The 23463-nt window shown below is 37.5% G+C and overlaps 1 protein-coding gene across 21 annotated transcripts in view; it reads right to left on the bottom strand.

Annotated features, from left to right (window-relative positions):
• C9H12orf40 (chromosome 9 C12orf40 homolog) overlaps window positions 1-23463 on the bottom strand; it is a 228712-nt gene that overhangs the window by 16074 nt on the left and 189175 nt on the right. For 5 of the 21 annotated variants that reach the window (XR_003519748.1, XR_003519744.1, XR_003519746.1 and 2 more), the window contains 2 exons: window positions 18979-19072; window positions 782-1018 (listed from right to left, as the gene is read on the bottom strand). Coding sequence is in view for 6 of the 21 variants with exons in the window: in XM_027592532.1 (XP_027448333.1) it covers window positions 14994-15041; window positions 18979-19072 (142 nt within the window). In the remaining 15 variants the exon portion in view is untranslated. Of the gene's footprint in view, window positions 1-579; window positions 659-781; window positions 1019-7082; window positions 7204-14822; window positions 15042-18978; window positions 19073-23463 lie in introns of those variants that run through there. The other 16 variants (XR_003519738.1, XR_003519737.1, XR_003519739.1 and 13 more) reach the window with 6 other exon arrangements.

A 23463-nucleotide genomic window follows, 5' to 3' on the forward strand; every position in this document is an offset into this window, starting at 1 on the left:
CTTTAAAAATAAATATATAATACCTAAAAATTGTTCCAAGGAATTATTCTAAATAGTAAATATAAAACTTTGAAATGAAGTGCTTTAGGAACCCTTGAAATATTTCTGGTTGTTGTCAAAACCAGGTGTGACACTGGGGCACTTGGGTGGCTCATTCAGTTAAGTGTCTGCCTTCGGCTCAGGTCATGATCCCAGGGTCCTGGGATCGAGCCCCACATCAGGCTCCCTGCTCAGTGGGAAGCCTGCTTCTCCCTCTGCTGTCCTCCCCGCTTGTGTGCACTCTCTCTCAAATAAATAATAAACCGGGTGTGACATAAGCCATTATGTTGGGTTGACAAGAACTGTATTTGCTTTGTAAATAAACACAGAATACCTGCTGGATGACCTGCTGACAGTTCCTTTTGGAACTCTATTGCTCTCCATTGTCATTTTGCCCTAACTGTAGTTTTTATTGGCAAGAAATTATCTACTGTTTGATCTGGGCAACTGTTAGACTTATCTCTGTAGTTAGGGTGTGCCATCCTGAGCCCAACTGTAGAAACAGCCTGAGGAGATCCCATAAAGACACTAGATCCACTTGTCCAAAGGCTTATAATACGGGGGTCTCATGTCTAGGTGGCTTCTCCATGCACACAAAATTAAATTTTATTTTCTCCTGCTTAAAAAAAAAATGGAGTTGCATTTAATCAAGGATTCTGATGCCAGCAACTAAGATAAAAAATCCTACAGTCAGAATGACCCAAAGAAAATCCCATAAATTATGCATAAAGGGTCTACTCACCAGGACACCTAAATATTGCAGTACATATTTGCATCAGTGGTCAAAGTCTTCATTTAACTATCCAGTCCTGTGGGGTAAACATTGTAGTGCTTTTATGGGTACTAAACTTAAGTTCAGAACATTTTGATGACTTGCCCAAGATCACAAACTAGGAAGTAGTACAGGACTTCTCTCTGTGTGGACTACACCAATAGTCTTCCTCTCCCCGTCATCATTTGGAATGTCTTCTGGTCAGACCTAGGCAGAAAGATTACAAAATAAACATTGTGGAATTCCTGTGTTCGTTATTACTTAAAAGGTATGCAGAGGAAGAATCAGATACCTCATTTTAACCTGGTCTATAGACAAAAATTCTAAAGATCTTTGGAGATTTTTTTTCCAAATATGAAGCACTACATAGTACATTGTTTAAGGAATCAGAATGAGTACAAATTGCCAGCGTTGAATCCCAGCTTTTCTACTTACTCCCTGGTAACCTAAATTACTGACTTACTCTTTGCCTCAATTCCTGTCTATAAGGTAGAGATGTTACCATCTACCTCATATATTTGTTATGGGGGTTACATTAATCATCTAAAACACTTAGAGCAGTAGCACGTAGTAAGTGCTGGGTAACTGTTGGCTGTTCTGTCATCCTTCACATGCTAACCCTGATGCTGCTAAGGTCGCACTGTCCAAAGCACAAGCAATGTGTTTATAAATTCCTGAGAACAACTACTAGGGGCAGGAGCACACGGGCTTGACATATGTCATATAGAGTGTATGACGGCAGCAGCCAAGCTCCTGCTGACCAGAATGGTTTGCGCTGATATGGCTGACTAGCCTGATGTTCCTTTTCCCTTCTCCACCCCTTTCCCTTGAGCATCCTCCTGAATGGCACAATGAAAAGCACAACCTTCTAACAGTCTCCAGATTAACAGGATTTAATACACAATTTCTCTGTATGTGATCTCTGAGTCAAGAAACAAAAATAATTTTAGAATATCTCGGTAACCTATCATTTAAATTCCTTTTAGCATTAAAAAAAATAATTTTCAAAATTCTCTCCAAATGCTCTAAAAAGGGGAAAAGGGGTGGCAGCACCTGAGTGGCTCAGTCAGTTGAACGTCCAACTCTTGATCTTGGCTCAGGTCTTGATCTCATGGGTCCTATAAGATGGAGCCCACATCAGGCTCCTCACTCAGCCGGGAGTCTGCTTGAAGATTCTCTCCCTCCCCATACCTGTGTGCTCATGCGCTCTCTCTAATAAATAAATCTTTAAAAAAAATTCCAAATGAAAAATAACATTAACCCTTCACTAAGTGACTATATTGAAATTAAGCTATGATTTCAACATGAAACATTGATACTATTTTTACCTTTAATATTTCATACGCTTTTCCACTACACTTACAAAAACTGCATGATGAGCAGCATGCAGAGCAAATTAATTTTTTACATGAAAGGAAATAGACATGGTTCACTTCTAGCAAATGGATACTAAACCCAAAACAGATCTGTTAGAACGGTGGTTCTCAAAGCATGGTCCTCAAACTAGAAGCACTGGCATCATCTGTGAGTTTGTTACAAATGCAAATCTGTGTGCCTCACCTGACCTACTGAATCAGAATATCTGGGGATATAGTCCAGGAAACTATATATATTTTTAATTGAAATATAATTGACATATAACACTGTATAAGGTATACAATGCATTGATTTGATGCACATATTGCAAAATGTTTACCACCATAGTGTTAGCTAATACCTCTACCACATCACATAATTATCCTTTCTTTTTTGTGGCAACAATCTGGTCTCTTAGCAACTCTAAAGTTTATTAATACAATACTATTGTCTCTAATCTCTATGCTGTGCATTAGCTTCCAGGACTTGTCTACTAGTTCCAAGTCTGTACCCTTAAACAACATCTCCCCAACACCCCACCCCCCAGTCTCTGGTAACCATCATTCTACTGTTTTCACAAGTTCAGCTTTTTTAGATCAGGGAACTGTATCTTAAACTCTCTAGATGATTCTTAGGCACACAATAGTGGAACCACTACATATGATTTTTTAAATCATCACATTAAAAAGGAATCCGCTGCATTTTCTTTCAAAGGGTGAGCTCATCTAGTGAATAATAAACTGGACTGAGTGGATTTATATGCAAGTTACTTAGGAATTCATAAAGCTAAGTCATTTCTACCTCAGAGGCTTAGCATGTGGTGTTACATCTGCCTGGCATGCTTGTTGGCCTATTCTTTTTTTTTTTTTAAAGATTTTATTTATTTGAGAGAGAGCACATGAGAGGGGGGGAGGGTGAGAGGGAGAAGCAGACTCCCTGCCGAGCAGGGAGCCTGATGCGGGACTTGATCCTGGGACTCTAGGATCATGACCTGAGCCGAAGGCAGTCACTTAACCAACTGAGCCACCCAGGCGCCCTGTTGCCCTATTCTTTGTGTCTCATTCGTTCTTGTCATTCAGGTTTCAGCTCAAAATCATCTCCTCTGAGAGCCTGTCTTAACTATTCAATTTAATCACTCCTTTCCTCCCCAATATCATGTAAACTTATTTTAGTTTCCTAGTATTTATCACTATTTGAAAATTATTTTTTAGTTCTTGTCTGTTTCTCCCATGAGAATATACACTGCATGAAAGCAGGGACTTTGCAATATTCACTACTGACTCTCCACCTCATATAGTGCCTAGCATATAGTATGTGCTCACTAAATATTTAAAGAATAAATGGATGCATGCATCTCAGGTGCTCCTGTGGCCTACAAAGGAGTAGTGGGAAGTTTTAACTGGGCTGGAAAAAAATGATTAAAATGATACCATGGTACCAGGCCAATATCAGCATGTTTCATAAATCAATCTCTGTATAGCAAAGCTGTTTTAATTAAAAAGCCAATTCCATATGCTATATGAAGACATGTATATTCACATAAACACATCTGGATGATAAGTTTGGTTTCTTATTCCTATTAGAGGAGGAGAAAATCTAATTAGGATAGCAAGGTTGGGGTGAAATTTGCATCTTTTATAATATTGTATTTCTACATTCTTTTTATGGAATAAAAACACACTTATATGCTATATACTTTATACACATTATCTTCAGGAAACACTGTATCAAAAGTAGCATTACTACCCTTAAGGTATGGATGAAGAAATAATTGAGTCACAGGAAGTAAAGTAACTTAAGTAGAACAGAAAGGTCAGTTTGTGCCAGTCATTTTTAACAAGTACTATTAATTTTCTTTTTTACAATGAACTTTATCATGGAAAATTTTATAACTGCTTCTACCCGAAAATTTTTGTACTTTTTTTTTCCTGCAGGGTCACTGGTTATGGACTTAGAAACTAAAACATAACTACTGGATAAAACTGACAATAACATTTAGAGGTAAATGTGAAAAGGTTGGAATTTAAAGTCTAAAATGATCAGTAATTTCCAAAATATGCCCAAATTTACATTTATAAATTAACCCATAGAATCCTAATAAGCTTCCTTGCTCTGAAGTCTGCTCTGTCTGAAATTCATGTAACTATTCCAACTTTCTTTTGATTGTTAGCATGGTATATCTTTCTCCATCCCTTTACTTTTAATCTGCATGTGCCTTTATATTTAAAGTGGGTTTCTTAAAGATAACATATGGTTGGGTCTTGTTTTTGATCCACTGACAATTTGTTTTTTATTGGTATATTTAGACCACTGACATTTAGGGTGATGAAATATCTACTGTTATTTGTTACTGTTTTCTATTTGTTGTCTTTGTTCTCTATTCCTATTTTTGTTTTCTGCTTTTTCCATTTTTTGTGGTTATTACTAAGCATATTATATGATTCCATTCCTCTCTTTTCTTAGTATATCAACTATACTTTACTTTTTTCAGTCGTTGCCCTAGAGTCTGCAACGTACATATATAACTAATTCAAGTCCACTTTCAAATAATACTATACTCTTTCACAGATTAGAAGAGTCAGATATTCCTAATTCTCCTGTCCCTTATGTCACTGGTGTCATTCATTTCACTTTTACATAAGCTATACATTGCACACAGTTGCATTTGCTATCATTTTAAACAAACTTATCTGTTCAATCAACTAAGAATAGGAAAAATAAAAGCTTTTCCTATACACTCATTCCTTCTCTAATGCTCTTCTTTTCTTTATGCAGATCCAAGTTTCTGACCTGTATCACTTTATCTCTGAAGAACTTTTCTTGTTTTAACATTGCTTACACAGGTCTAACTGGCAACAAATTCCCTCAATTTTTGTCTGAGAAAAGTCTTTTATCACTTTAGAAGGATAATTTTGCAGGATCCAGAATTCAAGGGTGGTGGGGGGTTTTTTCTCTCAACATTTCAAATATTTCACTCCACTCTCTTCTTGCTTACTTGGGTTTTTGAGAAGTCAGGTGTAATACTCATCTTTGCTCTTTAAGTAAGGTGGGTTTTTTTCCTCCAGCTTCAAGATTTTTTCATCTTTCATTTTCCACAGTTTGAATATGACATGCCTGGGTGTAGTTGTGGTTTTTTTTTTTTGTTGTGGTGGTGGTTTTGGTTTTAATGGGGTTTTTTTTGGCATTTATGTGAGCTTCCTAAATCCTGGGTTTGTTATCAGACATCAATTTGGGGAAATTCTCAGTCCTTATGACTTGCAGTATTTCTTCTATTCCTTTCTCTTTCTTATCATTCTAGTATTCCCCTTACAACTTTTGTATTTATCCCACAGTTCTTGGATAGTCTATGCAATTTTTAAAAATCTTTTTTCTCTTTGCTTTTTAAGAGTTTCTACTGACATACCATCAAGTTCAGAGATTATTTCCTGAGCTATGTCTGGTCTACTAATGAATCCATCAAAGGCATGTTTGTTACTGTTACATTGTTTATCTCTAGCATGTTTTATTCTTAGAATTTCCATCTCTCTGCTTACATCACCCATCTGCTCTTTCATGTTGTCTACTTTTTCCATTAGAGTCTTAAAAAATATATTTATTTATTTATTTATTTGACAGAGAGCAAGCACAAGCAGGGGAAGCAGCAGGCAGAGGAAAGAGAGAAGCAGGCTCCAATGTGGGGCTCAATCCCAGGCCCTGGGATCATGACCTGAGCTGAAGGCAGATTAACCGACTGAGCCACCCAAGCACCCCCATTAGAGTCTTTAATATATTGGTCATAGTTGTTTAAAGTCTCAATCTGGTAATTTCAACATCCTTACTATATCTGAATCTGGTTCTGATGTTTGCTGTCTCCTCAAACATTTTTTTTTCCTTTTAGTATATTTGGAATTTTTTGTTGAAACCTGGATATGATGTAGTAGGTAAAAGGTAAATAGGCCAGTAAATAGGCCTTCAGTGATGTGGTAAGGTGTGGGAGGAGAGGTATTGTTCCATAATCCTACCAGTAGATCTCAGTCTGAATGAGCCTGTGCCCCTGGGATATAAACTTCACAAAAAACTTTCAGTTTTTTCTTCCCCTTCGGTGGACAGGATGTCTAGAAGGAGCTGGAGTTGGGTAGTTCCTTTCCCCCACATCAATTAGACTCTGATAAAGCCCAACCAAGTTGGGCTCTGGTAACATACTTTCTCTTGAGGGCAGGCCTTGTTAAGAATAGCTTGTGGGACACCTGGGTGGCTCAGTCGGTTGGGCATCTGCCTTCGGCTCAGGTCATGATCCCAGAGTCCTGGGATCGCGTCCTGCATTGGGCTCCTTGCTCAGCGGGGATCCCGCCTCTCCCTCTGCCTGCTGCTTCTCCTGCTTGTTCTCTCTCCCTCTCTCTGATAAATGAATCTTAAAAAAAAAAAAAGAATAGCTTGCTCTGGCCTATTTAAATTGATTCCTTTTCCCCTCCTCCTGCCAGGCGCCTCAGATAATTTTTCTCCAATCTTCACTATTAGAACCTGGTAGAGGTCTTAGAAATAAAACTCAAAAAAGTGTAAGGAAGCCTCACTATGACTACACCCTTCTGGAATTTTTGGCTCTCAGACTTGTCTACATTGAGCCTCCAGCAATCCATCAATTAGTTTAGGTTTCCTACCTTGACACTGGTTCCCATAAATGTTTCTGCTCTTGATTTTCTGCTTAGGTAAATTGTGATTCTCTGTGTCTTCTCCAATTGTGGGGGCAGTGATTTGCCCTGTGACCTCACTTTTCATGTGGAAGAGTTGTTTGTTTTCAATCTGTTCACCTTTTTACTCGTTGTCAGGATGGAGGATGACCTTCCAAGCCCCTTACATACAGGACTGGAAACCTAGTAAGCTTCCTCAACTTTGTAAAATACCATTTTAAAAACTCCAGGTGAGGTAGACACAATACCTTTCTATGTGCTTTAAGAAGCCTTTTTCCTACCAGAAGGAATAACTGGGCAAGTGACCAGAAGACACTGAAGTCTTGTCAGAGGTGTTCACCACGAGCAAGTCCCAGAGCTCCAAGGCAGCTGTACCGTTAGAAACCAAAAAATAAACAAATTACCTTTATTTCTAAGGTTTAATCTGAAGTCTCAAGGAACCTGCAAGTGCCAGCAGGAAAGCCTTCAAGTTGCTAGACAGTAGAGTTCATTATCAACATACTTAACAAACATACCATGTATAACTGGCAGTTACATGACCTCTTCCTCCCTCCATAAATAGGGGGGGGGCGAAAAGGTGTTTAACTATAGAGAGGAACCTGACAAACTGGCCTTTCTAAAAAGGCCATCCAGACTTCTGGGGAAGATGGTCGAGTAGGAGGATCCTAAGCTCACCTCATCCCACAGATACAACCAGATAACACTCACATCAGTGTAAATAACCCAGAAAACAACATAAAGACAGAACTCTCCACAACTAAATGAAGAGAAGAGGCCACATCAAAGAGGGCAGTGAGGACAGAAATACAGTCAGAGCTAAACGGTACCTCCACACTGTCCAATGGAGGGAGGGACACCACAGGTGCAGAAAGGGGAGTGAAACAGATTCACACCAGGGATTCCACAGGCGAAAGAATCCCCATAACATTTGGCTCTAAAAACCAGAGAGGCTGACGAGTGAGTTCTTACAACCAGCAGGACTTAAAACCTGGAACTTTAAAAATCAGTGGGCTCAGCTCAGGGAGACCTGGAAGGGCAAGAGGAAACTGAGTCCCTGTTCTTAAGGAGACAGCACAACAAACAAGACAGAGATACGGCATAGAAGCAGCAGCTTGAAAATCCCCTAGGGTATACAGGAGGGAAATTTGTTTACTAATTTCAGAGCACGCACTGTAGGTGCAGGGATCCTTGGGAGACTTGGGGAGGCAGGGGGAGGGAGAGCAGACAACAAATGAGCCACTTCCCTCCCCTGCCTCCCAACCTACCAACACTAGCTAACTAACTTGGTAAAAATGAGCCCCACCCTACATTCTCCTGCAGACATGCCCCCCCTCCAGATCTCCTCCCATAGGAGACCAGCATAAACTTTGCTGACAGCTTGTGTGGATCCGCCCCCTTTAATACACTCCTGGCCTGATCCACCTAAAGCAATGCCACAAGCCTGGCAGTGTGCAAGCAGCCCCAACAGGGGCCAGTACCACTCCAGAATGATTCCTGCCCCAGAGAGAAGGAAGGAGAACTACACACACCAGTCAGACTGTGGCTCCAGCAGAGCTGGGGGCAGACAACTAGTCTGACTACAAGTTGAACCCACCAACAAAAGCCTCTCAGGGGACAAAACAAAAAGAGGCCTGCAGTTCAGTGCTACTGCATCCATGGCAAACACCTGGTCTGACACAACTCAAGCCCAAGGGGGCCCAGACTGGCCCGCTAACAGCACAGGAACCAAACACTCCCCACAATAAGCAAAGAGAGCCGCTACAGATGACTAAACTGAAGGCAACATCAGCTCAGCCACAACAGCAGGGCATGCACAACACATACGGGAGACATCCCTGAAGTGCCAGGTTCTAGTGAACAGGAGACACTGCATGACAGGGCAGTAGAAGACCTCTTCATAAGGCCACTACTTTCAAGAGCAGGAGACATAGCTGACTTTCCTAAAACAAAGAAACAGACAAGGATACTTAGAATAAATGAGGAGACAGAGCAATATGTCCCAAATGAAAGAACAGGACAAAACCACAGCAAGACACCTAGCAAAACATAGGTAAATAATATGCTTGATAGAGAATTTAAAATAATGATCATAAAGATACTCACTGGACTTGAGATGAGCAGAGAACCTCAGTGAGACTCTTTACAACAAGACAGAAAACAAAAAAGAAACAGAGATGAAGAAATCAACAACTGAAATTAAAAATACACTAAAGAGGAATAGACTTGAGAAAGCAGAAAAACAAATCAGCGACCTGGAGGGCAGACTAATGAAAGCAACCCAACTGAACAGGTGAGGGGAAAAAATGATACAAAATGAAAACAGACTTAGGGAACTCAGAGACACGATCAAGCGTAATAACATTCTCATTACAGGGACCTCAGAAGGAGAAAAGAGAGAAAAGGCGGCAGAAAATTTATTTGAAGAAATAGCTGAAATCTTCCCAAATCTGGGGAAGGAAACAGAAATCCAGATCCAGGAGGCAGAGAGAGTCCCCAGCAAAACCAACCCAAGGAGGTCCACACCAAGACACACAGTAGTTAAAATGGTAAAAAGTAGTGATAAAGAATTTTAAAAGGAGAAAGAGAAAATAGTTGCTTGCAAGGGAAATCCCATAAAGTTATCAGCTAATATTTCAGCAGAAACTTCACATGCCTGAAAGCAGTAGCATGATATATTCAAAATGCTAAAAGAAAAAAACACTCCAGGGCACCTGGGTAGCTCAGTTGGTTAAGCAACTGCCTTCGGCTCAGGTCATGATCCCAGAGTCCTGGGATCAACTCCCACATCAGGCTCCTGGCTCAGCGGGGAGCCTGCTTCTCCCTCTGACTTTCTCCCCTCTCATGCGGTTTCTCTCTCTCTCTCAAAGAAAGAAAGAAAGAAAGAGAAAGAAAGAAAGAAAGAAAAGAAGAAAAGAAAAAAGAAAAGAAGAAAAGAGAAAAAGAAAGAAAGAAAGAAAGAAAGAGAAAGAAAGAAAGAAAGAGAAAGAAAGAAAGAAAAAGAAAGAAAGAGAGAAAGAAAGAAAAAGAAAGAAAGAAGAAAGAAAGAAAGAAAGAAAGAAAGAAAGAAAGAAAGAAAGGCTCCAATCAAAAGACATAGGGTGACGGAATGGATAAAAAAGCAAGACCCATCTATATGCTGCCTACAAGAGTCTCATTTTGGACCCAGAGACATATGCAGATTGAAAGTGAAGGGATGGAGAAGAATTTAACATGCAAACAGATGTGAAAAAAGGCCCAAGTAGCAATACTTATATCAGATAAAAAAGACTTCAAACCAAAGACTGTAACAATAAGACACAAAGAAGGACAGGGGATAGTCCAACAAGAAGATATAACAATTATAAATATTAATGCACCAAACATGGGAGCACCCAAATACATAAAGCAGTTAATAACAAACAAAAGGGAAGTAACTGATAGTAATACAATAATAGGAGGGACTTTAACACCCCACTTAAATCACTGGAAGGATCATCTAAATGGAAATACAAGGAAACAGTGGCTTTGAATGACACACTGGAACAGATTATCTAACATATATTCAGGACATTCCATCCTAAAACAGCAGAATATATATTCTTTTCAAGTGCACATGGAACATTCTCCTTAGGAGATCCCTTATTAGGCCACAAATAAAGTCTCAACAAATTCAAAGAGATCGAAATCATACCATGCATCTTATCTAACCACAACACTATGAAAATAAAAATCAACCACAACAAAAAATCATGGAGGTTAAATAACATGTTACTAAACAATGAATGGATTAATCAAAAAATCAAAGAGGAAATCAAAAAACTATATGGAGACAAATGAAAATGAAAAAGCAATAATCCAAAATCTTTGGGATGCAGCAAAAGCTGTATGAAGGAAGTTTATAGCAGTACAGACAACCGCAAGAAGAAAAATCTCCAAGAACCTAGCCATATCCCTAAAGGAGTTAGAAAAAGAACAAAAAAACCAAAACCAGTAGAAGGAAGGCAAAAATAAAGATTAGAGCAGAAAAAAAAATAGATACTTAATAAAACAGATCAATGAAACCAGGAGGATTTAAAATAAAATAAAGATTTTATTTATGTATTTGTCAGAGAGCGAGCGAGAGCATGTGCACGCATAAGCAAGGGAAGCAGCAGGCAGAGGGAGAAGCAGGCTCCCCGCTGAGCAAGGAGCCCAGTGTGCGACTCGATCCCAGCACCCTGCGATCATGACCTGAGCCAAAGGCAGACACTTAAATGACTGAGCCACCCAGGTGTCCCAATCTATTGCATGTCTATACACTAATAATGAAGCAGCTGAAAGAGAAATGAAGAAAACAATCCCATTTACAGTTGTATAAAAAATAATAAAATACCTAGGAATAAACTTAACTCAAGGGGTGAAAGACCTGTACTCTGAAAACTATAAAATCCTGATGAAAGAAATTGAAGACAATACAAACATATGGAAAGATACTCTATACTCATGGATTAGAAGAATATTGTTAAAATGTCCATACTACCCAAAGCAATCTACAGATTTGATGCAATTCCTATCAAAATACCAACAGCATTTTTCATAGAACTAGAACAATCCTAAAATTTGTATGGTACCACAGAAAACCCCAAATAGCCAAAGCAGTCTTGAAAAAGAACGCAACTGGAGGTATCACAATTCCAGATTTCAAGTTATACTACAAAGCTGTAGTAATCCAGAGAGTATAGTAGTAGCACAAAAACAGACACATAAGTCTATCCTAAACAGGATAAAGAGCCCAGAAATAAACCCATACTGATAAGGTCAATTAATCTTCCACAAAGGAAGGAAGAATATGCAATAGAAAAAAAAAAAACTTTCTTCAAAAAATGATGTTAAACTGGACAGCTAAATGCAAAAAGAATGAAACTGGACCACTTTCTTACACCATATACAAATATAAATTCAAAATAGATTAAAGACCTGAATGTGAGACCTGAAACCATAAAAATCGTAGAAGAGAGAGAAGAGGTAGTAATCCCTATGACACTGGCCAAAGCAACATTTTTCTAGATATATCTCCTTAGGCAAGGGAAACAAAAGCAAAATAAACTATTGGGACTTAATCAAAATAAAAAGGTTCTGCACAACAAAGGAATCAATTTAAAAAACTAACAGACAATCTACTGAATGGAAGAAAATATCTGCAATGACAAATCCAATAAAGGGTTGGTATCCAAAATACATAAAGAATTTATACAACTCAACACCAGAAAAACCAAATAATACAATTAAAATTGGGCAGAAGACATAAACAGGCATTTCCCGAAAAAAGACATACAGATGGCCAACAGACACATGAAAAGATGCTCAACATCATTCATCATCAGGGAAATGCAAATCAAAATCACAATAAGGCATCACCTCACACCTGTCAGAATGGCTAAAATAAAAAAAAACACAAAAAACAAGTGTTGGCAAGGATGTGGAGAAAAGAACCATCATGCCCTGTGGGTAGGAATGAAAACTGGTGTGGCCATTGTGGAAAACAGTATGGAGGCTCCTCAAAAAAACTAAAAATAGAATTATCATATGATCCAGTTATTGCACCACTAGGTACTTACCCAAAAAATATAAAACACTAATTCGAAAAGATATATACACCCCTATATTTGTTACAGCATTATTTATAACAGCCAAATTATGGAAGCAGCCCAAGGGTCCTAAGTATCCATAGATGAATGGATAAAGAAGTGGTATATACATATAATGGAATATTATTCAGCCACTGAAAAAGACTGAAATCTTGCCGTTTGCTAAACATGGATAGACTTTAAAGGGTATAATGCTAAGTGCAGTAAGTCAGAAAAAGACAAATATCATATGATTTCACTCATATGTGGAATTTAAGAAATAAACAGCAGCAAGACAAACCAAAAAACAAACTCAACTATAGAGAACAAACCGATAGTTACCGGAGGGGGGGTGGGGGAAAGGTGAAACAAGTAAAGGGAATTAAGTGTATGTTTATCTTGATGAGCACTGGGTAATGTATAGAACTGCTGAATTACCTATATTGTATTCCTGAAACTAATGTAACACTGTATGTTGACTATACTGGAACAAAAATTTTTTTTAGTAAAATTTTAAAAATCAATATGCCACATCTCAAAAATAGTTCACAGTCACATAACCTTGCTATCATCAATAAGCAATTGTAGAATATGCACTGTATACAAATAAATTAACTGAACTATTAATTTAATTAACAAATTATTTTATAACCCTTTAAAAAAAAGCCATCAAGCTGGCTTAAATCAGACAACATGAGGGGCGCCTGGGCGGTTCGGTTCGTTGTCGGACTCTCGATCTCAGCTCAGGTCATGATCGCAGGGTCCTGGGGTCGAGCCCCGCATCAGGCACGATCGGTGTAGTCTGCTTGTCCCTCTCCCTTCGCTCCCCTCCCCCACACTCTCTCAAATAAAATTTTAAAAACAGATAAAGCATTAATAATCACTGTACTGTCTGCCACCTCTATATCCAGCCATGTACCAAGCCCTGTTAAATTAATCATGCAATAAAATTCTAGTCTCAGTAATACTGATTCTCCTCAGCAAAAAAACACTCTCATCATATTCCCTGGTAAGATGATGACCAGGCTACTTGAATTCTACTGATATGCTTGGATGTCCCCGGGATTATGGTAGGTACTACATAAGCTAAGGACATCAACCCATGAGAATTTCAAAATCCATTTAGAATGTAGAATAAGAGGGATTTAAATTTAGTAAAAACTCTAAAGGCATAAGAAAATACTTTTTCCAGAGATACAGAAATGTTAAGAAAACCTGAAATCCTTTCTAAAATTAAAGATACATTTAAGAAGGAATACTTTTGTTCATGAAATGACTACTCAAACTCAAGATACACTAGTTTTAAAAATAGTTTACTCAGATAACACAAATTAGACTTCCTTCATGTGGCTTTCATTTCATTACAAAAAAAAATAGCTGAATTTTAAAGATTATCTCTTAGTTTTGGGGAAGCAAGAAAAAAGTTGAGAAAATATAATCCAAAAAAAATCAAGCAAATTGTATTTTCTGAGCAAATATAGTTGCTTGGACTCTAAATCTCACATTCTTTCTTCCTCACTGTATTATTTAACTATAGGAAAGCAAGGGCCTCACTGATTCCCTCTGGTGATTCTTATTTCTGACCACAAATTATCCTTGTAAGTGATACCAAGATATAAACTGAAGAAAACCTTAATATCACTTTTACTTAGCAAAGTGCCCCCCCAAAATCAAAACATATAAGCAAAGATATTAAAAAATTACAACACGCTGTTTTAGTGAAACTGGATACACGCTGTTTCCTATTAATTTGATACAAACTTTTTGGAGAGCTACATAATCCGTGCATATTAGAAATCCAAACTCCATATTTGCCACAAGAAATTTGCCATCGGAATTCACCACAGAAAATAAAACTGGCTTGCTAAAAAAATTTCCAAAAGTATGTATACCATACAAATGGTATTGAGAGCTTGGTAATTAAAACATTCTTCCCTACATGGACTTTTTAAATTTTATTTTGTCAGTCACCATACATCATTAGTTTTTGATGTAATGTTTCATGATTCATTGTTTGCGTATAATACCCAGTACTCCATTCAGTACATGCCCTCCTTAATACCCATCACCAGGCTAACCCATCCCCCCACCCCCCTCCCCTCTAGAACCCTCAGTTTGTTTCTCAGAGTCCATAGTCTCTCATGGTTCGTCTTCCCCCTCTGACTACCCCCCCCCTTCATTTTTCCCTTATCTTTTAACATATAATGTATTATTTGTTTCAGGGGTACAGGTCTGTGATTCATCAGTCTTACACAATTCACAGTGCTCACCATAGCACATACCCTCCCCAATGTCTAACACCCAGCCACCAAATCCCATCTACGTGCACTTTTACTTATTAACTATGCTACATCAGCTATGTAAAAAACAACCCAAAATGCAGGGGTTTCACATCCACAAGTATTTATTTAGCTCATAATTTGGTGGGCTGACAATTCAGACTGTGCCCAGATGGGTGGTTCCTGGGTTATTGCTGAGCTCACTAATGCATGAGGTCAGCTACTGGATGGGTGGGGTGATAGCTTTCCAAGACAGCCTCAGCTGAGATGGCTCATCTCTCTTCTATGTGGTCTCTCATTCTTCAGCTGGCTTGCCCAGAATTTTCCAACACAGCTGAGCATCCTTTTAAGAAAGCATAAGTATGCAAGCCCTCTTGAGTCTAGGCTCAGAACTGACACAAAGTCACATCTGCTAGATTTTATAGGCAAAATCAACTCATGCCACCTACCCAAATTGCAAGGATAAAGAAATAGATTCCACCTCTTAACTGAAGAACATGCAACATTATAATGTACCAGTTGTGACTATAGGGAGGGATAGAGAATCATGACGATTTTTGCAATCTTAAGTATTTCTTTTGGTTTCTACCCCTCTTATATCCATTCTGCTCAAAAATGAAGACAGCATTTATTTCACAATGACTTGTAATATTTTTAAGTATACCTGCCAGAAAGCCTTACCTGAGCATCCTAGCCAAAAGTGATATATTTTAACTCTCTATAAATAATTCAATCATGATATTCTGTATTCTCTTTATGGTAGCTCCTACTAAACCATGAGTTTTATGTAACTAGGGATCAATCTATCTTGTTTTCTTCTGGTCATTGCTTTCACAGTACCTACACTGAGTACACATGAATGAACAAAGGAATTAATCCTTTATTAAATTAAAAACTCAGAGAAAAGGGCTATCTCAATTAATTTGTATCTCCCATAACCCCTAGGTTTTTGCACATACATATTTAAGTCCTCTAAAAATAACTGTTAACTACATTTTTACATGAAGAGCAAAAGGAGGACTTATAGGTTAAGAATTCTGGAAAATATATATACTTTTTTTACCCTGCAGAATTTTTTAATGTGTTAAGGCTGCATGTTCAAAAATATGTGTACCCATCCCAGTGACATTTGAAACTTAACTTGATGTCTGGAAATGTTGTATGGAACAGGCTGTAAACACTGACCTCACCACATTGCAAAGGAGAAAAAAAAGATAAATATGACCTTATACTATAAAAACAACATGTTATAGTGATTCTACAATAGCACCCCTACCCCAAACCCACAGTTAGTTGTAAACAGCTCTGCAACTCTGGGTCTCAGTTCCACATCATTATTTCATCGGCCATTTCATTAACAATGGTCATCTTTATTTCATGTTATAACAACATGAAGGTTAATGCCCCTAAAGAACATTTAATAATTATGGCTTAATAGAATCTGTTGGCTTTAAACAGTCTAGTTTCTTTCTGCTACTTATGAGTTCCAATATCACAGAATTTGTAGGAACTCAATATTTTCTCTCTTAGGCTACAAATGCTCACTTCAATCAATAATATTATGGGGTGATTAGCCAAAGATGACATATGCTGTGTAGAACACATATTGGTTATTGTTGTTAATGGTAATAAGCTGAGAAGGAAGCAGGCCTGGTGTGATAGCAAAGGAACTTTTGGCTACGTAAGGCCTTGAATGTTAGATGGCTTGTAAAATGCTACAGAGCCCAATTCCTGTTCGAGCCATATGAGATGGTAAATAAAAATAAGTCTAAGCCATCTTAAAAACATCCCCATTTCTGTCATTCCAGTGACTGCAGAGTGACCAAATCTACCCAAGAAAAGAGTCTCATTCCTTCAAAAAAATTTAGTAAGTACCTATTGTAAGATACACTTTATTCGAGCATTGTATACAACATGGCAAAAACTATTCTACATTTTATAGTGAAATTCAGAAAAGATTTCTAGTTAAGAAATAAACTGAAATATGTTACCTTCAGGGGTATTGAACAAAGAAGTCATTACTTAGAGCCATTATGAAGTAATTTGGAAAATGCCACTTAGCAATTTTTGGGAGGGGGGTCACATCATATAGAGTCAGATGAAGTAATTTCCAAGTAAAAACAGATATGGAAAATCATGATCCTTGGATCTGATCTTACATAAAATGAAGTAGTGCTCCATTATCAACTATTAAAGACAGACTGGAATTAACTAATATCAAACATAATAAAGTTTCGGTATGCAGTAGACCCTTGAACAACACAAGGTTTGAACTTCAGGGGTCCACTATACTTGGATTTTTTATAGTACTATTAATGTATTTTCCTCTTCCTTATGATTTTCTTAATAACATTTTTTCTCTAGCTTACTTAAGAATACAGTATATAATACATATAACACACAAAAAAATGTGTTGACTGACTATTCACGTTATAGGTAAGGCTGCAATAGTAGGCTATTAGTAATTAAGTTTTTAGGGGAGTCAAAAGTTATATGTGGCTTTTTGACTACACGAGGGTTGGCACCATTAATACCTGTGTTGTTCAAGAGTCAACTGCAATTAAGTTATGATAGGAAAAAGATATCTTTGCACTTCATTGTACTTTGATTTTTCAAATGTTGCTAAATTCTCTTTTAGTCTACCTTGTTAATCACTCTCAATTTTTCTACTTCACCTTTTCTCTAACTCATAAATAACATTTCATTAAAAATCCTTTAAGAAACAAATAAGAGGCAAATATGGTTCACATACAACATATTCAATGACACCAAAGTATTAGTGAGAACCAAATAATTTGGTTGAGAACCCAATGACCAATAGCAGCCAAAAGAGTTAACTATTATGCCAATATGCAACAGAAAAATAGACTTTGCAATGTGAGCAAATGATTTCACCTTAACAGGAAAAAAAAAAAGTACTGGTATATGAGCGAGGTTTAAAATGTCTAATCCTAAAACTGAAATCTAACATCAGAAAGAACTGTCATTACCCATTCATTCTTACAGGTTCTATTTTTTCAAGCATGGAAATAGTTCAATGGCTTCAGTGAATATTAGGTTTTACATATTTTCTATTAAAAAAAAAAAGCAGAGTTATTCTCCATATTACTGAAATAGGTCTTGGTTCTGATGTTTTGTGTGTACATAATTACATTTTTAAATGGAAGATTCTTTCCACGGACCCCCAAAAATGCACTACAGGATAGAATGTAGCAACATACAAATCAGAGGCAAATAGGACATCAGTTCTGGAGTAAGCAAGGCTAAACTGCAAACCAAATAAAGCGTGTGGGCAAAGTCCATGATCAACAACTAGAAACCTATGTTAACATCAAAATGAGGTAAAGCACAGTCATTAAGCATAGGCTTTAGAGTTAGATCTTTGATTTGAATCTTGTCTCTACTACTGACTGGATGACCTGGGAAAGACACTTCACAAATTTAAAGTTCAATTTCCCTATCTATAAAATGGGGATAATCTTCATAATGTTGTTGTGAGGATTAAAAGAGGTAGTGTATATAAATTACTTCAGTGTCTTTCACATAGGTAAGGTCAATCCACAAATGATTACTAATTGTTTTATATAAATGTACTAGGCACTATTTCCAAGGGATACAGTGGCTCTTGAGCTATAAAATTTATATATAGGTCAGTACATTTTAGTAGTTTTTATCAGTATCATGTCATGAGGCAAAAGTTAGGTTAAGGAATAAATATCAAGATGAAGTCAAAGAGATATAAAACTTATGAACTAGAACCAAAGTCAGAAAGTAACTAAGGTAAACAAAGCAACAAGAACAAAGGTTTAAAGGAGAAATGTGAGGTGATAACAGCTATAATGCTAGAATGAAGCTGCCTTAAAAGAGCTAGCTACAAGTAGTCTGGTTGTGCTTCAATCCATTTTACAGAACCAACTGGATTTACTGAGTGCCCGTTGTATGAAAAGCACTATTTTAGGCCATATACATTTAAAAAATAAATTGCAAAACAGGGTTCTAGCTCTCAGCGGTAAATGTAGCAGTGAGGAGAGTAAGACCTGTAAACATGAACTGTCTCAGTTATCTAATGCTATGTAACAAAACACCTCCAAATTTTTAGTAGCTTGAAACAACATACTTTGATCACAAATAATGCAACATGAGCATGGCTGGCAGGGACAGCTAATCTCTATACACTCTTGGCTGGGGCTGCTTAAAAGCAGAGGGATAGCTCATTTGCTCACACATCTGGTGTCCAGGCTGAGAAGACCCAAAAGACTGGGGCTCCTCAGGCAGCTTACTCTATATGGTCTTTCCACATGGTCTCTCCAGCATGGAGGTTTAGTAGCAGCCAGACTTCTTAAATAGCAGTTCAGGGCAGCAGAGATATGTGTCCTGAAAGAGGGAAAAAAGAGAGTACCAGCTGGAAACTATATTACTTTTTATGATATAGTCTTGGAAGTCATGCAGCATCACTTCTATCTCATTGTTTGTTAGAAATAAGTCATCAAGGCTCACCCATATTAAGAGGAGAGTAATTAGACCCCACTGTTTGTGGAAGGGGAGTCAAAGTGCAAACATATCCTCTGGCCTTGAATTACTTATATTCCTTCTGCATGCAAATTATAGACTCCGCATCCCAAGACAACCACCTCCCCAGGCAAAAGTCTCACCTGTTATGGCACCAGACATAAGTTCAAAGTCCAGAATCTCACCCAAGTGTGTATGACACTCTCCAGATACTATTTATCAAGCACAGCTCCCCAAGTATAACTATTCTCAATCTGAAGACCTGGGAAACTACAGAGATAAGTTATATATCCTCTGCACATCAAAATACCATGGTATAAGAGGCATAAGGTAATTTTTATAGATTTTTCTATTGAAAAGGGGTGAAACAGAGGTAACCAGAGTTACCAGTCAATAACAGTTCTGAAATCCAGTCAGGCATATACTGATGGTCCCCTGATGCAGCACAGCATGTCTATATATCTTAACTCTACCCTCTGAGCTCATGGTTCAACCCCCTTCAGCATCCTTTTCCATAAAAAAAAACTGCTTATGTTTGCAGCTAAGTAGTTTCATCAGCCTGCTTCCTGCAAGTAGTACTTTGGAAGTCCAAATGCCTCTTTTACGTTGTACTGTCTCTGTCCCTTTTAGTCCAAGCAGGCACTGTTTCTGCAAGTACACTTCTCTTAAAACTCTGTAGGTCTCTTAGGGGTGTCTGGGTGACACAGTCAGTTAAGCATCCAACTCTCGGTTTCAGCTCAGGTCATGATCTCAGGATCCTGAGATCGAGCCCCACATCAGGCTCAGTGCTCAGAGAGGAGTCTGCTTCTCTCTCTCTAAAATAAATAAATCTTTTAAAAAAACAAAAAAAGCAAAAAATAAAACTTTGTAGGTCTCTTATGAATAGTACTGGGGTTCACCCTATTAGAAAAAAGCTACATCCACAAAATTCATCAAGATAAGTCATTCTCAGGGCACTGGGGTGGCACAGTCAGTTGAACATCCAACTCTTGATTTTGGCTCAGATCATATCTCAGGGTCGTTGAGATCAAGCCCCACATCCGGCTCTCGGCTGCGCGTGGAGCCTGCTTAAGATTCTTGCTCTCCCTCTCCCTGTGCCCCCCTCCACTGAATGCTTTCTCTCTCTCAAATAATCTTAAAAAAAGGTAAGTCATTATCTTTGGCTTCCTGTCCTTGATGTTCTTAAAAGCCAAGTTGTTGAATAGAAACAATGTGCAGTTCATGTCCTTTAAGATCCTTAAAGATGTTTATCTGTTTGAGATACTACCTCAAATCTTTCTGAAGTTCTTGAAAGAGTTGTTCAATAACACCTTTGTCATCATCTTTATTCCCTATATTCCTGACATTGTCCTGCAACTGACCTTTGTTCAAAAGCCTTTTCATAATTTTAGCATTGTATGCCATCTGAAGAAACTGGAATAAAAAAGTCTTATTTTTAGATTCCAGCAAGTCCTAACTTCATTATATACAAAAGTATTTCTTTTGCTTAACACTCTCATCCTGCATTTTACTACAGGCAGCTAGAAGTCACTATAATACTTTGAAATCTCCTTAATTTTGTAGCTCTATTTTCTCATTAGTTCTATTTTCTGCATTCCTACAGGTGACAGTGTTGCTTCATTACATAATAAACGTCCCATTCTTCCAACTTTCAGTAACATTATCCTCAATTTCCTTTCAGTCCTCACTGACGAACCACTAACATAAGGTTACCACTAACAGTCTCTGCAAGGGCTACTACACTTTAACCATTTTCTCAAGATGCTCCCAGCTTCAGCTTGCCACTCCATCCCAGAGCTAGGTGTTAGGTTTTTGTTGTGGCAGCACCTCACTTCCAGGTACTAAAATGTGCTCTGATTATCTACTATTGGGCAACAAACCCCAAAATTCAGTGGCTTAAAACAACCTTTATTTTGCTCATGAAGCTGCAGTCTAGACAAAAGATTGGTAGAAAAAATTAAAACCTAAATAAGTGGATATCACATATTCATTAATTGCAAAACTCAAGATTATTAAGATGTCAAAGTAGTAACAGATTCAACACAATCCCTATCAAATATAACTAGATTTTTTTGTAGAATTGAACTGAGACCAAATGCTATATGGAAATGCATATAAAGCCAAAATAATTATTTTAAAAAACAGGTAGCAACACTGATTTCAAAACCTACTATAAAGTTACATTAATCAAAACAATGTGTTCTTCACATAAGAGATACAGAGATATATCTATAATAAATGTATATTAGAACACAGATCATCATAAATAGGTAAAATAATAAAAACAGTAGAATATCACAGAGAGTTCAAACCTACACATCATGGTCAAGTGATTTTTGGCCAAGGTATAAAGTTAATTCATTGGGTGCAAAAACTGTCTTTCAACAAATGCTGCTGGAGCAATTAGATACCTATGTTTAAAAAAAAAAAAAAAACTTTTGACCTTCTGTGGTACAAAATAAATAAAAGCTAGAAATAAATCATAGACCTAAATGTTTGGTGGTTTCAAACAATGCTGCAGCTATAGGGAAGGAAACAAGTCATTCTAGAAAGACAGCTTTTTTCTGTCAGGATTTGAAAAGTATAAATACACTGTATTTTGTCTTCCATTAATGCTATTAAAAAGTCATCTAACAGTGTAGCTCTCCTAGTAGGAAGGTAGTCTTTCTCCTCTCCAGCTGCTTTCAAGATATTCTTTGAGGCTCTGCCATTTTATTATACTGGGTCTATACATGGATTTCATATTATTTTTCCTACTTGGAAACTATTAGACTTCTTGAATTTGTGAATTAGTATGACTGATCCATTTTGAAAAATTATCAGGCATTATCACTTTAAATTATGCCTCTATTCCATTTTCTCTCTCTGCTCTGGATACTTCAATTAAGTAGATGTTGGAGCTTCTTATTCTATCCTCCTTATTGTTTCACTCATATTTTCTATTTCTTTCTCTTATGCATTCTGGACAATTTTTTCTGATATATATTTCATTTCAAAAATTCTCTCTTCACTTGTGTCTAATATGCTGCTAGACAGACCTACTGAGTTTTCAGCAGCTGGCAGAAATGGATGGAAAACTGGAACTAGAGAACCATAAAACTAGAAAAAGTAGTAAGTAGGTGAGTCACACCCACGAAGAGAATTCATGCATCAATTTGTCATGGTCCCTGTCAATACGGATTCTCCCAGAAGCAAACTATAAGGCAAAACTGAATGCAACATTTAAGTGCATGTAGTTTTTTGGGGTGTGATTTCAAGAAAGACTGGTAGTGAAGCAGGGAAGTGAGAAAGGAAAGGATGCTGATAAAGGGTTTATTATCAAGCAAGTTACTATTGTAGGCAACTTAACCCTTTTGAGGAACTCAAGAATAGTGTCTCTCCAACTTTAGAGTATATAAACATCACCCATTTAAGCATATATTCTTGATCCTGATTCCGTAGTTTTGGGGTGGGTTCTAAGAATCTGCAGCTCTAACTCACTCCTGTGCAACTGTAACATTAATGTTACAGGTCTGTGGATCACACCTTGAGTACCCAGTGGTGCAGAAAATTCTTTGAGGAAGTTATCATGCACAAGAGGCAAGGAAACTGGAGTATTTACCCACCAACTCCCATCAGTCATTGTTTTAAAAGACTTCTCTCAAACAGCATTAAATCCCTGGTACTTCCTGCCTGCCTGCACACAGGCAGAGCAGGTGCCTGCAGCCAAGAGAAACCTCGCAGGAAATAAGTCACAGGTGCTGTCAGCTGGAAATCAGGTTGGCATGTATTGAAATGGAAAGTGCCAAGGAAATGTGAGCAGAGCAAGGACAGCATTTGCTACACTGCTATATATGCTATCACGGGGAAGATAAACATTAACCAAGAAATTACACAAATAAATTACAATTATGGTTAAGTGCTATAAAAGAAAATTACATGAGACTATCCCTAAAGATAGTTTCCTACTATTACAGATGGCAACTTACTAGAGTAATTAATTCTGACCAAAATAAAGCACTGTTTCACAAATCCATTAAATACCAACTCCAGATCAGTTACCATATACATCAGCCATTGCAGTCACTGTGATTGCTAGTTTACATTACAAATGTGTGCATAATCATTAAGCTTTCCATTTTGTTTCATTGGGATAAACCTCAGCTAGAATTCACTTTGTTTTACACATCTTAAGTTGTGAATATGGAAAGAAAGCTGTTTAACTTCAGGTTTTTTTTTTCATTAAATGGTTTCACCAAAGAAAAACCTAAACCATT

Source organism: Zalophus californianus, chromosome 9 (assembly GCF_009762305.2).
Source record: "Zalophus californianus isolate mZalCal1 chromosome 9, mZalCal1.pri.v2, whole genome shotgun sequence".
In the NCBI taxonomy this organism is placed as follows: Eukaryota; Metazoa; Chordata; class Mammalia; order Carnivora; family Otariidae; genus Zalophus; species Zalophus californianus.